The sequence below is a fragment of the Corvus hawaiiensis genome, chromosome 1, assembly GCF_020740725.1.
Source record: "Corvus hawaiiensis isolate bCorHaw1 chromosome 1, bCorHaw1.pri.cur, whole genome shotgun sequence".
Classification (NCBI taxonomy): domain Eukaryota; kingdom Metazoa; phylum Chordata; class Aves; order Passeriformes; family Corvidae; genus Corvus; species Corvus hawaiiensis.
Genome location: NC_063213.1, coordinates 85,367,460 through 85,383,123, shown reverse-complemented (window position 1 = coordinate 85,383,123; position 15,664 = coordinate 85,367,460). Strand labels below are relative to the sequence as shown.

General features: G+C 36.3%; 1 protein-coding gene across 1 annotated transcript in view; it reads right to left on the bottom strand.

Annotated features, from left to right (window-relative positions):
- ABCA13 (ATP binding cassette subfamily A member 13) overlaps nucleotides 1-15,664 on the bottom strand; it is a 175,497-nt gene that overhangs the window by 52,226 nt on the left and 107,607 nt on the right. Inside the window, exon 41 of the mRNA XM_048321455.1 lies at nucleotides 8,950-9,058. Coding sequence (XP_048177412.1) covers nucleotides 8,950-9,058 — 109 coding nt within the window. The remainder of the gene's footprint in view (nucleotides 1-8,949; nucleotides 9,059-15,664) is intronic.

Below are 15,664 nucleotides of genomic sequence, written 5' to 3'. Positions count from 1 at the left end.
ACGTGGTGCAACAGACCCAGAGTCTGCTGTGAGAGACTGACCCCCACCCCAGGTGGACATGGCTGGACATGCCCACCCAGCCTGAGCATGTACACCCATGGGACTCTGTGCCTTTTGGGGGGACCTTCACCACCGAGAGAGCAGCTGGAGAGGATCAACGAACATCGCTGGGATCCACGGAGTGGTGATATTTTCCTTATTCTGACCCTGTCACTCTTTCTGTCCCCCCCACCTATTTTCTACTTCTTTCTCTCTCTCTCTCATATTTACCATCAAATAAAACCCTTACTACTGTCAGTGGTGTATGGTCTCGTTTGCACCTTAATTCGGGCAGAGGCATTTCTAAGAACCTTAAAACTGGATCATAACTACATGCTACTGGGGGAGAGCTGAGTGAGTGGGCCTTAAGTAAAACCACAATATCAGCACTATTTGATTAGTGTCTAAATAAATCTATGCTGTTCCAAATTAAAACAGAGAAATAAACTTCATCCTAACAGCAATTATAATTTTTCCAGTATATTTGGTAAAGATATAAATTATTGGCAGCCTTAGCTTGACTCTCTGGGGCACCACTTAATTGAACACAGTCATATTTTGTTAGAGTCCAGCTGTATAAAGACAAAAAATATCTTCATTCTAGTAACAGGTGCAATTTGACTAAGCACACATTTATTTTGCCCCTTTAATTTTTCATTACTCATCTTCAAGCCAAAGTAATCTAAACATCACTAAGTCACTGCATGGGAAAAAGCTGAAAAACAGGATGATGATTAACTCACACATAAAACTAGTGCAAGGTAAAAATTTTTCAAATAACAGCTAAACGCAGTACACTGAAGCCCAATGGTAGTTAGAAAAACAAAAAATGGTTCAAGCCAATAAGGTTTTGATGTATCACTAGCTGATACTTCTGCTGTATGTAGAAGTCTTTCATGCCATGTGCCTTCAGGGGCTGTTTAAATTTTTCCTTTGTTTTTCTTTTAAAGCATTAATTTTTTAAACAATTACAGCTATTTGTTCTGAAGCAAAACTGGCATATCAAAGAAAATTATTTTTTCCCACTGGAACCACTGAATTTCCATTTATGTAAAGGAGTAGTAGCATGACAGAAAAAAGTTTAGTTTAGTTCCCAGAAAGTTTTTCTAGGCTTTTCTAATGCTTGAATAAAAGTGGGCAAAATAGAAGAAGTAATCATACAATATGCAGCATTGGAATGGATCCACCAGGACCATCAGATCCAAATCCTGACCTTACACAGGACACCCCAAGAGTCACACCATGTGCCTGAGAACATTGCCCAAACACTTCTTGAACTCTGTCAGGCTTGGTGCTGTGACCACTTTCCTGGGGAGCCTGTTCTAATGCCCACGCACCCTCTGGATGGAAAACCTTTTCCATTAGGATATCCAACCTAAACCTCCCCTGACTCAACTTCAGGAAATTTCCTTAAGTCCTGTCACTGGTCACAAGACGGAAGGGATCGGTACCTGCCCCTCCACTTCCCCTCATGAGGATGCTGAAGACTGCAATGAGGTCTCCCTTCAATTTCCTCTTCTCCAGGCTGAGCAAACCAAGTGAACTCATCTGCTTCTCATACAGCTTCCCCTCCGAACCCTTCACCATCCTCATGGCCTTCCTTTGGATGCTCTCTAATAGATTCATGTCTTTTTTATATAGTGGCACCCAAAACTGCATACTACGTTTAAGGTGAGGCCGCTCCAGTACAAAGCAGAGCAGGACAATTCCCTCCCTTGCCCAGAGGCAACATCTCAGGGGGAAACTAACAAAACTTTCAGATTACTGCACTGATGTTAAACAGACATCTACAGCAGCTGACTTGCGTTCCATACACAGAAGTGCAGTGCTGTAACTCTCTAGTACATGATAGAGAAACTGGGAAAGAGAGATAATTGCAGGGGAAAATAAAACCCCGTGACATTAAATAGCATAATGCTCCCTGCAGTTTGTATCATACAATACTAATCAAAAAGCAAATTACACTCAATTAATCTCCTTCTATCAAAGAGTCACAAAAACTAATCACACTTCTTAAAAGTAGCAAATATTTTTGACAGTCAGTTTTCATTTAAACCATGTAGATGAAACAAAGGATTACATTTTTTTCATTTTGCACTCACAACTGAAATTAAATTTCACAAGGTTGTGGATTAAAAGTAAGAAAAGTATGACTGTGCTAAACTAAGTTCAGTTGTGTTTAGAATTCAAAATTCTATCACTGCATTAAATATAATAGTTGCCTTTAATTCAATATTTTAAGTTTCTTCAATTAGTCTGGATCATGACAATATCTGAATTTGCTACTTTTTCAGTAAAATGACCTCTTCTCTCCACCCCATTGTCAAAAAATAGATGACTAACTTATATAAAGCCAATAAACTAGCTTGCAATCCACAGAGGAAAAAAATGCCCTTGAACTCAAGAAATAAGTTGTAAACTATCTTCCAATACCAGAAAAAACCAACAGAATTAATAATATTTGATATTATATAGTTTTTATTTAAAAAACCACTCCATGTACTTTTATAACCTATCCCTTCCTACATTTCTTCTAACCTCCTAGACCATCTTTTTTTACACGTCTCTGTCCCAATAGAGCTGTTAACATGATGTAAAATGTATTTATTGATACTTTCTTGCCTTTATATGCCTTTATACTATGTAAAGCTGCTATAATGAGGCTCATTAAGTTGAAAACTATCTGCCATCTTCGAGGACTTAAAAACTATAAATGACAGATAAACTAAGAAGTTCTAAATTACAAAGCTCCTATTAAACAGATGCTTCTGGTGTTTATGCAAGGATTTTTTAAGGACTGTATTTGCAAGTCTTGTGTGAACAGCCCTCAGGGCAAATTTTACCATATCAGTATTGACAAGGGAAAAGCAAGACAGGCAATAACACCAAATATGATATGATTTAGCACTAACTCTGTCTGCTCCTTTTCATAAATTTCTCCATATGAAAATTATTTCTTCCACATCTATAGGTTGCCATTATATTCTCCTGATTTAATCACAACAAAAAAATTTCTTTATTGTCGTAAAACATCCTTTGTCTATGTTCTCAACATGCAGTTGGTCACATTATTTTTACAGTGATCACTTAGGCTTCTCTATGAGCACAGGTGAAAAATTGTAATAGACACCCATTCCAACCTTTCCAAAACCATGCAAAAGCAATTCAAGAACTGGAAAAACTGTGACCATGGAGAATCTTATACTTTAATGCTCTATTCAGAGAGAACGAGACCACAATGATGAAAGACTTTCTCAAACCTTTTAACCTTCTGCAATATAAAAATGAAGAGTTTCCAAAATGAGAGGCACTATTTCCCGTGTTTGAGCGGAGTGAAGAGGAGGGCATCTCAAAGAAAGGAACAACTCTGTATACATGCTAGTTGATATACGTATGCATGTATAGTTCTGAAAAGGAGTGGATGCAGATGTCAATCCCAACAGAGAGCACAAGCAGCCAGTTATTTCGGTAATGTATTTTCTTAGGTTTTTTTCAGCTATAGAACTTCTCTTTCTTTCTTTTCTCAGTTGTTTTGCTTACAGTTAACTACATTTTTTTGGTGTGTCTTTTTTTTTCCTCATTTTTGTCTTTCATTAATTTAAAAGGCTCAGTTGTCATCTCTCGTATTGCTCAGTGAAAGACTTTGCTTTATACAGCTGAGAACAAGGGGATTTTTACCAGTCCTGCAAGCCAAAAAAAAAAAAGAGGGTGGAAGTAGTCAGAGTTTTACAGTTTAACTGTAAACTTCAGGAACAATTAGGGTCTGGGTGGGGGAGTGTATTTACATTGGACATGACACTGGGAGCCCCATGCTATATGCTTAATAGTAGAAGAGGCAGTAAACAATTCATTGTACCCTGCTCAGCTTCTCTGTGATTTCCCCTTGGTATTCTCCCTTCCAGGTGGAATATTCCTACTCCTTTCCTTACATTGTTCTTGATTAAATTAATTTTAGATTCTAATTTGTTAAAAAGGCATCCCTAACCTAGTGAAATAAATTCTTCATAAAATATTAGAAGGATTACAACATTTCCTACAATAAAATACTATACTTTTCCACTCTGGATAGGAAAGCTCACAGGAAAAAGGAAAGTGCATCCACATTAAATACATTTGATGTGAACATTCTGCATCCTGCCCTGTTGCCATTCAGAAGCTGCACAAGTCAGGACACCTTTCCCCATACCAACATCTTATTAACAGCCTGCAATCTGTACCTTCAAGGGAAAATACTCTAGATCTTCTATCACATCTAAACCAGCTGACCATCTGTCAGAAAATAAAGGGACACAAAATTTGTCATAACTTCAGAGATTTGGATGTGTCCATCATGTACACGATAAAGAACAGAAGATGCTGGTAGTCCAGTCCATCCCACCTGGGTACAACTTTCTACATAAACAATTTCAAAATCTGTGTTTTTTCAGTAAAAATGAGGAAAGTGATATGAACCCAGAAGTAATTTTTCAGTGTCAATTGGAGAAATCTAGAGGAAAAAACCTTAAAGGTCTTCAAGCTTGTATGCCATCACCATAGGTAGTCAGAGCTGTCCTTAGGTATATATTGTGGTTCTGCGCTGTATTTTGGGGGTGTCTGAACATGCCTCTTGGCACTTCTTTGTAAACTATCTCTTATGTTGAGTCATGAGTACATAGATCAATTTAGATCTGTGCTACTGATTCTAAATATCATGATTGTTGCAGATTTGAATGGAAGACCAATCTAGGGTTTTTTATTCCAGATATCTTATTTCAGATTAAATAAAATAGTATGTTTAAGAAAAATGGAGGTAGTATATATATATGACAATACTTCTATTTACATAAAATGAGACATTACTGTTAACTGAAAATTATGATTTATATTTTATGGAGAATTTCACAGGCAGCACCATCATTAATGGTTTCTATTTTACTTTCCCAAACTAATTAGACATGGTTAAGTGGGTTTCACCTAAAGGCCATTTCACAATTTCCTTTGTAAAAAGGTTTAAAGTTATAATTTACAAAGAATTCAGGAAACTATACAGCCACTTTCCACCAAAATTCAGCTGAAAATGACTCCCTTGATCCCTCCCGCTCTTTTGAAGAATTGAATATGAAATAATAGAGGATGATACATGAAAGGTTACAAGTCCTAGTATGAAATATTTTTTTAAAAAATCAATTACTTCAATAGGAATCCTAAGGTGGGGCAGCTTCATCGAAAAGCCCTTTCTATATTGAGACATTTCTGTTCTTTGAATAATGATGCAAGAACTTTTTTTGACCACTTTACTTTACAGACATCATTGTAGATGATAACCACTCCTTTTTTCTTTATATAGCCTTACCCTAAGAGGGAGGTTATAGTCCTTCTGTACTCCAGCATGACAAACTCATTCTGACTCAGTGTTACACAATTAGGTGTGAAAAGTAAGTTTTATTTGATCAAAATTTCTAACTTAAGCTTAAGCAAAAAGTATTGCCTTTTAGTTTTTTTATTCCTCTTACTTCATTATTCCATTTTTATTTGCTCACAATTACATTACTTAAATGTAGGAATGCAGCATTTCAGAAAGAGATTAGAAAATGTCATTCATATAAGCTTGAATACCAGTCAGAGGTGAAGGGTTTTGACAAAACTTTCTTGCCTCCTCTCTTGAAGAGTCTTACACCTTTTTTTTTCTTTATTAACATGTTTATTTTCATTATCTGCCACTGAATTTATAATCCACTAGGAAACAATGTATTTAGTTTCCTCCACAGTAAGACAGAGGACTTTTTCCCACAACAGAATCACAGATTTACATGATGATGAAGGTAGGGGTGGGTATCCACATGACAAAGAAGATGAGATATTTTTATACAAGTATTACTGAACTGCTGTTCCAAAAGAGACAACTGATCCATTAGCTACAATAAACTGATATAAATCGATCGGGCCAATTTCAGTTACTCCATCTAGTTACATGTACCTCCAGCTAGGCACACACATTTTCCTCAACAATCATACCACTCTTTACATGAAAATTACAAGAAAAAAACTTTACAACTTTCCAAGCATCCTCACAGAGAAATTTAGAAATAATCCCATATTGTTAAGAGAGAGGGGTGAGGAGAAATCTCTCCACTTGCAGAGAAAGGATTTGAAGATCAGATTACACTATAGCAAAAAGGAAGGATTTTTTATTACTAACTAAATATAATTTCCTGCTCCCGAATGCTGAAAAGTCAGTAACTTGGACTGACAGAACAAAAAGCAGTAATCAAATTTTTTCAAAGTTTTTTTTTTAACAGATACAAATCCCTATGAAGATAAACCAGTGCAAGTCAGCATATGTGCTCTTTACTCTTGGGTAAAATTTCTTCCTTCAAACTTTCCTACCAAATCATAAGTCTATATTCCCTGTATCCTCTTGACTGCAGAAAAGACTTCAGACAAAAGAAATTAGCCTCCTGCTCAGCTCCTTATTATCAAAACCTATCACAAACTTGGACCAGTGGTACTGATCTCTTATGAAAGTTACTGGATCTGTCCCTGTGGGCAAAGCAGGTAGAACTCGGCATGTGGTCAGTAATGACTCTTCCCTCCTCCAAAGATGTTGGGAGAAGTCTAACTGGGTTCATGTTCAAGAAATACACACAGAATATAACCTCAAAGTGAAAGGGTTTCTTAGCTTTTGTATGAGCACTGAAGTTGTTGTACTTGTTGACCTCGTTCAAGGGTGTTTGAATATCATGGTTGCTGCTATTGTGTTTATATCCATGGCAATGCTCTACTCTGCTGTAGTTAGTAAGTTTCTTCCTGTAAAGCAAGATTTTTTTTTTTTTTTTTTTTTTTTTTGTGTAAGAAGAAAAGCCTTTGTCCTTACAGCCCCTTTCAAAGGGCTAAATTAATTTTATGTCACTTAAAAGTAATACAGAAGCACTGGTTCTGTTGACAGGAAAAAGGTTGTTCTGTGAAATAACATGGCACTAATGCAAGGCAGAACTACAAAGCCATGTTTCTGCAAGATCTTAACAAGTTTCCTCACAGCAATTTCCAACAATATTCTAGAACTGACCTTGCATATAAACAGGGTTTGGAAGAAGAAAATAAATCAAAAATAATAGATTTCAGTATTGGAGTAGAGTACATGATCTTCTGACTGCTGATTTACAGGACTGCATATAACAATTTGAATAACAAAAGCATATGAATAGTTCTTCTCTGTTAGAACAGTATCCTTAAATAAGAGAAAGTTAAAAGTCAAAGTGGCCCATATAGCACCAGAAAACTGTTGAGTTTTTTAGAAATAAAATATACATATGTATGTATTGGTCTCTACACAAAAAATACACAAATATACACATGTGTACACACACACACACATACAAATGTGTGTACACAAACAAATACATACATACAGATAGATAGGTAGGTAACTTGACGTCTCTTCCCAAGGTTTTTGTGAAAGTTCCCACTGCATTGTGCCTCAAGAGCATGATCAATCCATCTTTATTGCACTTCTCCAATAGATGAACACATAAATAAATTACTGTCTAGTTCTTAAGCTCTATTTCTGCAGACAGCTAACATATTCTGCCACAAGCTCATATAATGTACAGATGTCACTACAAGACTTCAAGTATTTCTTAAGCACTGTTTTACTTGCTGTGTTTCTGTGTCATGAAACATCAAAAAGTAAAACATTTCCAAAATCCTTGGGACAACTATCATTTTCTTTTACTCTAAGCAGGACAGCAAACCCTGATTCTCCACGACAGATATAAGTGTACACAAACATTGAAGCTCTAAAATGGGATATCTAATGATGCAGAAAAAAAGTTAGCATCAGTATGACTCATGAGGCACAAGGAAAGTTGATTAAAAATTGATATCTATTAAAAATTCTCATTAAAATACTGGATTTCATTTCATTCAAAGTTTCTGCATAAGCACACTACCTTTGATCCATTCTCATTCATTTAGAAAAATAAAAGCCCAGCCATTTTGAAAGCAACCCATTACTCTTTTTATCTTTGACATTCCGGAAAGTTTTTTTAATGAATTTCTATTTTTAGATGTTCAGGATTCCTTCCCTATTTTCACTGATTTAGTCTTCTTGCTTCATTATAAAAACACTGAAAAACATTTTAGCATTACAGACAACCATCCTAACTTTACAAAAACACTCAAAAATTGGTCATAAACTCTTTTTAAAAAATTTCTCTAAACCAAATTCCTCTTCAGCAGAATCTTAAGAATGAAGGAAACTGGAATGAATAGAACTTAACCTGGACTATCACACTCGGATTTCAAACTAGAAAGTTCACCTGTGTTAACACCTGAGTCTTTGACTGCAGTTATTTTTTTAGAGGTTAGTTCATAAAATTTTTACTTTAACAAGTTTTTATAAAGTTTAGGGATATCTGAATCAGAGAATTCACATGTCAAATATATTAATTGCTCTTTTTTTATGTACAGTAATTATATATGATAGCCTTTCCTATTCCGTGAGTAACAGGATGCTATGAAACATCACATTGCAGTGTGAATTTACAGGCTAATCTGGATTTACCCAGGATATTTATGTAAGGAGATATAACAAAGTGCCAAAGAAGTTATAAATCCATATTTGTTGTGCCTTAGTCATTCTATTTAAGCAAGCCCTAACAGTAGTTTCACAGGGACTAACATCCCAAACCAATTTACCCTTATTCCACAGGAATGTGTTTGTGAGGAACTCATATGGCATGGTGAGCTTTAAATTCAAATTTTACTTTACTTCATTCTTCACATAAACTTTCTGTGTCATTAAAATTTTCACTTTTTAATCCCCCCAAGAAATGAGACTCTGAAATCCTACTGTAAACTATCAAAAATTTTCATACTTAAAATTATTTTAATTTAAAAACTACTTTCCAAAATACAAAGAAAGACTATTACCATACTGTCTCCAATCCTCATTAGGAGGTAAATTCAGCCACAAAATGAAGTTATTGAGTTCATTTAAGTAGGATGGCAGAGAATGGAAACCTTTTTGGTTATACCACACCTGGAAGAAAGAATGGAAATTGTCAATCAAAAATTAGTTCAATCTGAATGCTGATGTGCAAACTTACATACCTTTAAGAATTGCATGAAGGATATCTAATTCTCCTATTATGACATCTATTTATAGAACAAAGTCAACCAGGCAGAACAGAATCAACTGATTTGCATAGGTCTTTCAACAGCATGCAGCAGTTTTTTATTGTTGGATCTGTACACATATGTTTATTATTAAATTGAGATTCTCTGATTTAATGGAACACTGTGTCCCCCCTCCTTTACACACATCTGGTTGAACAAGTAGAGGAAGAACAATGTGAAAATAACACCTGCCAGTTTAATCAAAAATACAAAAAGATGAGCAAAACTAGTGTTAAAATTGGAAGAATCACTGAAATTCCAAAGAGACTTCTCTAAATAATATCTACATGAGATACATAGCAAAAAACATCTAGGAACAGAATATCCTAGAAAGAGGGGAAAAGAAAGAATCAAGAAGACACTGTTTACAAGGTATGAAACTATTCCATAGAAAAAGCTGTCTCCACCATCAACAAGCATCAGTGGCTTGTTAGGCATGGAGGAAATTGATACAGAAAATTGATACATTACTGTTAATCATAGTGCCTTTGAACCTATGTTATCCATACTGGAAACTAGGTCAAATTATTAAGTATGTTTATTTTCAGTTTCAGTGACATTTAAAACCATCTGATTACTATCTGTTCCTCACATCATAAAACCCTTTCTTCTCCCTTTTATTTTAAACAGTTGAAAAACTCCTAACCTTTCCCTCTTTATATCAGCTCTTTGTAATCTGCGTTTTGTACGTCCTAGGTAGGGCAATTCTCACTGTCTGGATTCTGAATCATACTGCAAAGTGAACAGGATTTAATATAAATCTTTATTGCCTTAATACTCCTCTTCTAAGATTTCAGTTTTCTTAGATAATTTCTAAAATTACCATCTATACAGTTACATCTTGGAAACTTCCCTAAAGATTTTCTTATCATTGCTTTGGTGCTGTTCTCTTTTACTCGCATATAATTCTGCCTTTTCTTTTTTTTTCTTTTTTTCTTATACTATCTAACTACAAGCCTTACTTGGATGCTAGTTCCAGAATTCAACTCTTTTTTCTGACACATTCTCCTTTATATTTCCCAGTGCAGGCTGCCTAAACTTCAGTTCTGTTTCCCTTTCTTAATAATTATTTTCTTCTGATTCTTTCTCCTGACCACCTACTTGTTTGGATATCCACATTTTTGTGAGGTGGGGTTTACAGTGCTCTGACTCTCCTTTTAATTTTCCTCCCATCTATCCTAGATCATGATTCCAAGAACCACTCTGAGCTCCACTGTCATTTCTTCTCTGCCTCTCACCCTTGAATCTTCTTCGCAACAAGCTCTGTTAGTCATTATTAAAAAGATCAGCAGCTTTGATCTGCCATTGTTCTTGCCTGCATTACCTTTCACATTTTCTGCTCTTCTTTGTGTGGTATTCACAACTGCTTGAAATCTCAACAGCATCATCAATCATCAAGGTTGGAAGAGATCTGTAACATCATGAAATCCAGCCACCAACCCAGCACTACCATTAACTAACTCCTAGAACACTAAACCACATCACCCAACATCAAATCCAGATACTTCTTAAACATCTTCAGGGCTGACTCCACCAGCTCCCTGGGGAAAATATTCCAGTGCCTGACCCCTCTAACAGTGGATTTTTTTTCTAATATCTAATCTGAATCTCACCTATTTCAGCTTAAGACCATTTCCTCTTGTCCTCTCACTGCAGGCACAGCAGCAGAAACCAGCCCCACCTCACTATAACCTACTTTCAGGGAGTTGTAGAGAGGAATGGGGTCCCCCTGAGCCTCCTGTTCTCAAGACTAAAACCAAGCTTTCTCAGCAATTCCTCATAAGAAATGTTCTCTAGACCCTTCACAAGCCCTGTCGCCCTTCTCTGGATATGCTTCAGCACCGCAATGTTATTTTTAAATGAGGGGCCCAGAACTGAACGCAGTACTTTAAGTACAACCTCACCAATGCTGAATACAGGCAGAAAATCACTGCCCTGGTCCTTCTGGCTATGCTACTCTTGATACAGGGCAAGATGTTATTACCTAGGCACACCTTGCCTCATATTCAGTCTCCAGTCAACCAGCACCCCCAGGTCCCTTTCTGCCGAAAAGCTCTCAAGCCACTCCTCCACCAGCCCGTAGCGCTGCATGGGGTTGCTGGGACACAAGTGCTGGACATGGCATTTCACCTTATAGAACCTCATGCAGCTGTCCTCAGGCTAATGATTGAGTCTGTTCAAATCTCTCTGAAAAGCCTTCCTACCTTCAAGCAGATCAACACTCCCACACAGCTTAGGGTCATCTGAAAACTTACTGAGGGTGTGCTCAATCTCCAGATCCAGATCATCAACAAGGATGTTAAATAGAACCAGTCCCAAAATTGAGCCCTGGAGAACACTGCTAGTGACCAGGCACCAAGTGGATTTAACACCCCAGCTCTCTTGCCCAGCCATACATTCAGTTTTTTACCCATCAAATAGCCAGTCATCCAAGCCGCGAGAAACCAGTTTTTCAAGGAGGATGCTGTAGGAGACAGTGCCAAATATTTACTGAAGTCTAGATAGACAAAATCCACAGCCTTTCCCTTATCTGTTAAGCAGGTCACTTTGAAGGTCAGGTTGGTCAAGCAGGACCTGCCCTTTGTAAAACCATATTGGCTGGGCCTGATCCCCGGGATGTCTTCCACATGCCATGTAATGGCATTCAAGTGTCTCAAACTCTTATGTCCCCACATTTAAAGAAAAGAAAAAAAAAAACAAGCCCCAAAGTCTTCCCCTTTTTGGAAAGTCATGAAATTCCTTTGTTCTTCTCCAGTTCAGTTCCCACAAACTATTAAACAATCTAGACCTCCCATTCATTAATCAACAAGAGCGGTCTTTAAAGAAATGTAATGAAAGAGAACCTAAGATTCCTGAGGAAAACTGAAAATCTTTGCACTGCAGGATGTCCTGTGCAAATAGCAACCAGGGCAAAAAGACAAAAACAAGTGATCAAGGGTAACCTGTCTTTTTCACAGCCCCATGCGCCTATCTCCTCTTCTATATTTTTTTAAAGACTTTTGCAGAATAGAAAGTTATACATACATACATAATGAAACTCCACTGCAATTGTATTTGTTGTATTGAAGAAAAAAAAAAGGCAAAAAAACCCCAACAAAGCAAAATTCTGACAACACATCCTCATTTAATTCAGGCAGGGGAAAGGTCACAAATATTCAGAGAACACCTTTGAAATATAGTAATGCTACCAGTATTCAAATGAATATACAGAACCACAATAGAGCATTGTGTGTAACAATATATTTCAATATCCAACATGTTAATTGGAATTATCCTTCAAGCTGCATTATGTAACTGAATCAAACCACCAGGAAATAACCAAATTGAAGATGGATATTTAATTTATTATAATCTGGAAAAAGAAACATATAAGGTTGTTCACTTCAACAGAAGGTACATGTAAGGTCTTTTTTCTAAAGGCTTGGTTTTTATTCAAAATTGTTAGCAAAGGTAAAATATAAAAAAAGGAAATATATTAGCTCTAGCTGAAAAATCTTTCATATTTCTCTTGTGCCACACAGGTAATTATTCACAGAGGGCAGAAAAGAGCTGAAGAAAAGAAAAATATATACATCAATATAATTAATTTTTCTTTTTCATCCTATCCATAGTTAGGAAAATTCTTTTCCAAAGAAAAATACAACCCCTCACCACATCAGATAGAAGTTCTGTGAAGATGTGTTTTACATTATTATATAATCTTTTACTTGCCATCAATATTCCAAAATAAAGCTAGACTGACATTTCAACTAACATATGGCCTATCAATAAAAAAGGGTGAGAAGGAGCAGAGAAGTCCCTAAGCATTGCTGGACCAGATTCATGATTGATATTAGACTGGAAAGATGTAAATTTTTTTCCCTGGACACTTATACAGTTACTGTACTGCAAAGCTTCAAGTCCCAACCTTTGGGATTGGAAAAATTTACTCTTCCAAATGACATGTGAACAGTACAGTTTGCCTTTCAGCAGTATTTAAAATTACCACATGTTCTTCCTATATTTCATTATGCTACAAAAAACAGCAACAGTGAAACTATTATGGAACAATTTTTTGACCATATTATCAGAGGAAGCCAAAGAATATACAGCCATGAAAATACAAAAAATTTGAGAAGTTGTGCTTTTGTTACATGGCACTGATCATCAATGAATGCCAATAATCAATGGTTTTAATCAGCCACATTTGTCATGTGGTAGATATATTCTCTCTCTTGTGTGTACATATACACATTCTTGGTGTGCATGCATATACCACTTATGCAGTATATACAGCACAGTATGATTAGGTACAGTAAAATAGGTACTAAATAAACATTTTTAATTTGAACAAGAAAATTGCTGGCTTTTTGAGTACAGGAGAAGAATGTATAAAGATTCAGAAATTTTCTAAAATTATGTTATTCAATTTTTTATCTTGAAGTTTAAATGCTTTCCTCCCTCCAAAAGACCAGAAATTAAAGTAAAAAAGAGTGATCTGCCTTTAGCTTGCAGTTTGCTTGCAAGGGTAAAGTTGAGATAGCTACACTAATGCTTTCTTTTCCAGCTGAAAGTAAAACTTCAGGCCTCACAAACTCCTTCCTTGTTAAAAAGGAGGGGGCCAATGTAGTTTCTAATCAGGTTAATATTAATGGCTCAGAAATTTTCTAAAATGAAGTGAGTCATACAGTAATTCTCTTCAAATGCAAATTTCTCATTTTCTTTCATACCAGGCTATGTAAAGGGTATATTCACTGTCTCACGAACAAACCTGAAAGGTCAAAGTAAAAATCTGGTCATTAGTTACTGAAAGGTTAATGCAATAACTTGACATTGCATCACTTGAAAGACACTTCCAGGAGATACTTTAGATAACACAGTGCCCTTTATAAATTTACTCTACTATTTGCTTTGGGTCAGAAAGCTTACTTACTAAGGGTATAACTATAATTTATCCCTGTCCTGATGGCAGGTGGAGCTCTATACCAAATATATTAAAAAAAAAAAAACCTGACAAAAACCACAGTGCAAGCATGTCAAAACAAGAGTTTAAAATGATTAAAGAGAGTCAGAAAAAAAATCTTACTGAAAACCTTCATGTTTCTAATGAAGGAATGATGGAACTGGAGTTCAAAACTATAAAATATATGGGACTAGAAGAGAGATTATAAATAACCAAAATCTATGTGCTCAGATTTGTATATAAAATAGGGAGATTTCTAACAAATTATATGGAAAAGGCATTAGAAAGAGGAAGTGATTTTGCAAAACTAAGCATGAAATTATATTGGTCTGGAGAATATCTGTATTGTTTTCTAACACTTTGTCCCAAAATGGATTTGGGATGAAGCTTACTTATGCTGTTCCTTGTATTCTTTTTTTATAAAAGCAAATAAAATCTATATTTACATAAAACAATTTAAAGGCAGAAGAATCTTTTTTTCATATACTAATCTGGAATCTGGAAAATGCATATCTTCCTCTTAAATCTTGTTTGCCTCAAATACACAAACAGAGACCACTTGTTACAGTGGGATACTGCAACACGCGTATCAAACAATGAGGCCCGTGGAAAAGAAATATCTATGGACCAATTCTTGCTAGATGTTTCAGAGATGTTTATTTCTCCAGCCGCAAGGCCGGGGCTCTGCCGAGGAACTGCTCAATCACGGGACCCGAGGGTCCTTCTGCCCGCGCAGGGAACACAAACCAACCAATGGGGAATGAGGCTGAGCAGGGGCAGGGAAACCCCGTGTGTCCCCCCCAGGGCCCCTCTCCCAGGACCACATGGTGGGGGAGAAGACCCCAACAACCACTCACTGATATGCATCAATGTTTCTCCAAAACTGCTGTTCCTCTACTCATAACACATCTACATTTGAATGGATCGCAAAAGTCAAAGAAGAAGGATTATTCTAAGCACAACTAAAATAAAGGGCTTTTCCTTGAGGCCTTTTGGTATGCAGTGGAGTGGTACAGTATCTCCCTACCGTGAAAACTTGGGATGAGACCTGGAGGCTAACAAGCACTTACCAACGCAGGGGATTTTATTTCCCTTGGAATGTTTTAGAAAGGTTCTTCTGAGAAAAGGATAGTATATATGTTATGCAGAAGGAGCTGCTCCTAGAAAATGCTTTTACTCTTAGGGGAAAGGTGGTGAGAGAAATGAAGCAAAGCAAAGTATCCCTTGTAGGCATGAAAAAGCATCAATAGCCACCCATTATTGTGATGTTCAGTGCACTTTGGCCAATTGTGACACTGGCTTTTTGGAGAAGACAGAAAAAAATTATTATTTGGCTGGCTATCTAGAAACAAGATTTAAACTTAGATTCTAAAATTAATTCATTGGAAAAAGGCAAGCAAACAAACAAAAGCTATATCATTTGACTGATTTAAAACTGTTTCTCAAACACAGGAGAATACTTCAAGAATTATGAACAGAGTTAGACTATAGGAGACAGAGGATTTTCTCCCAATTATTCAGTGCAAG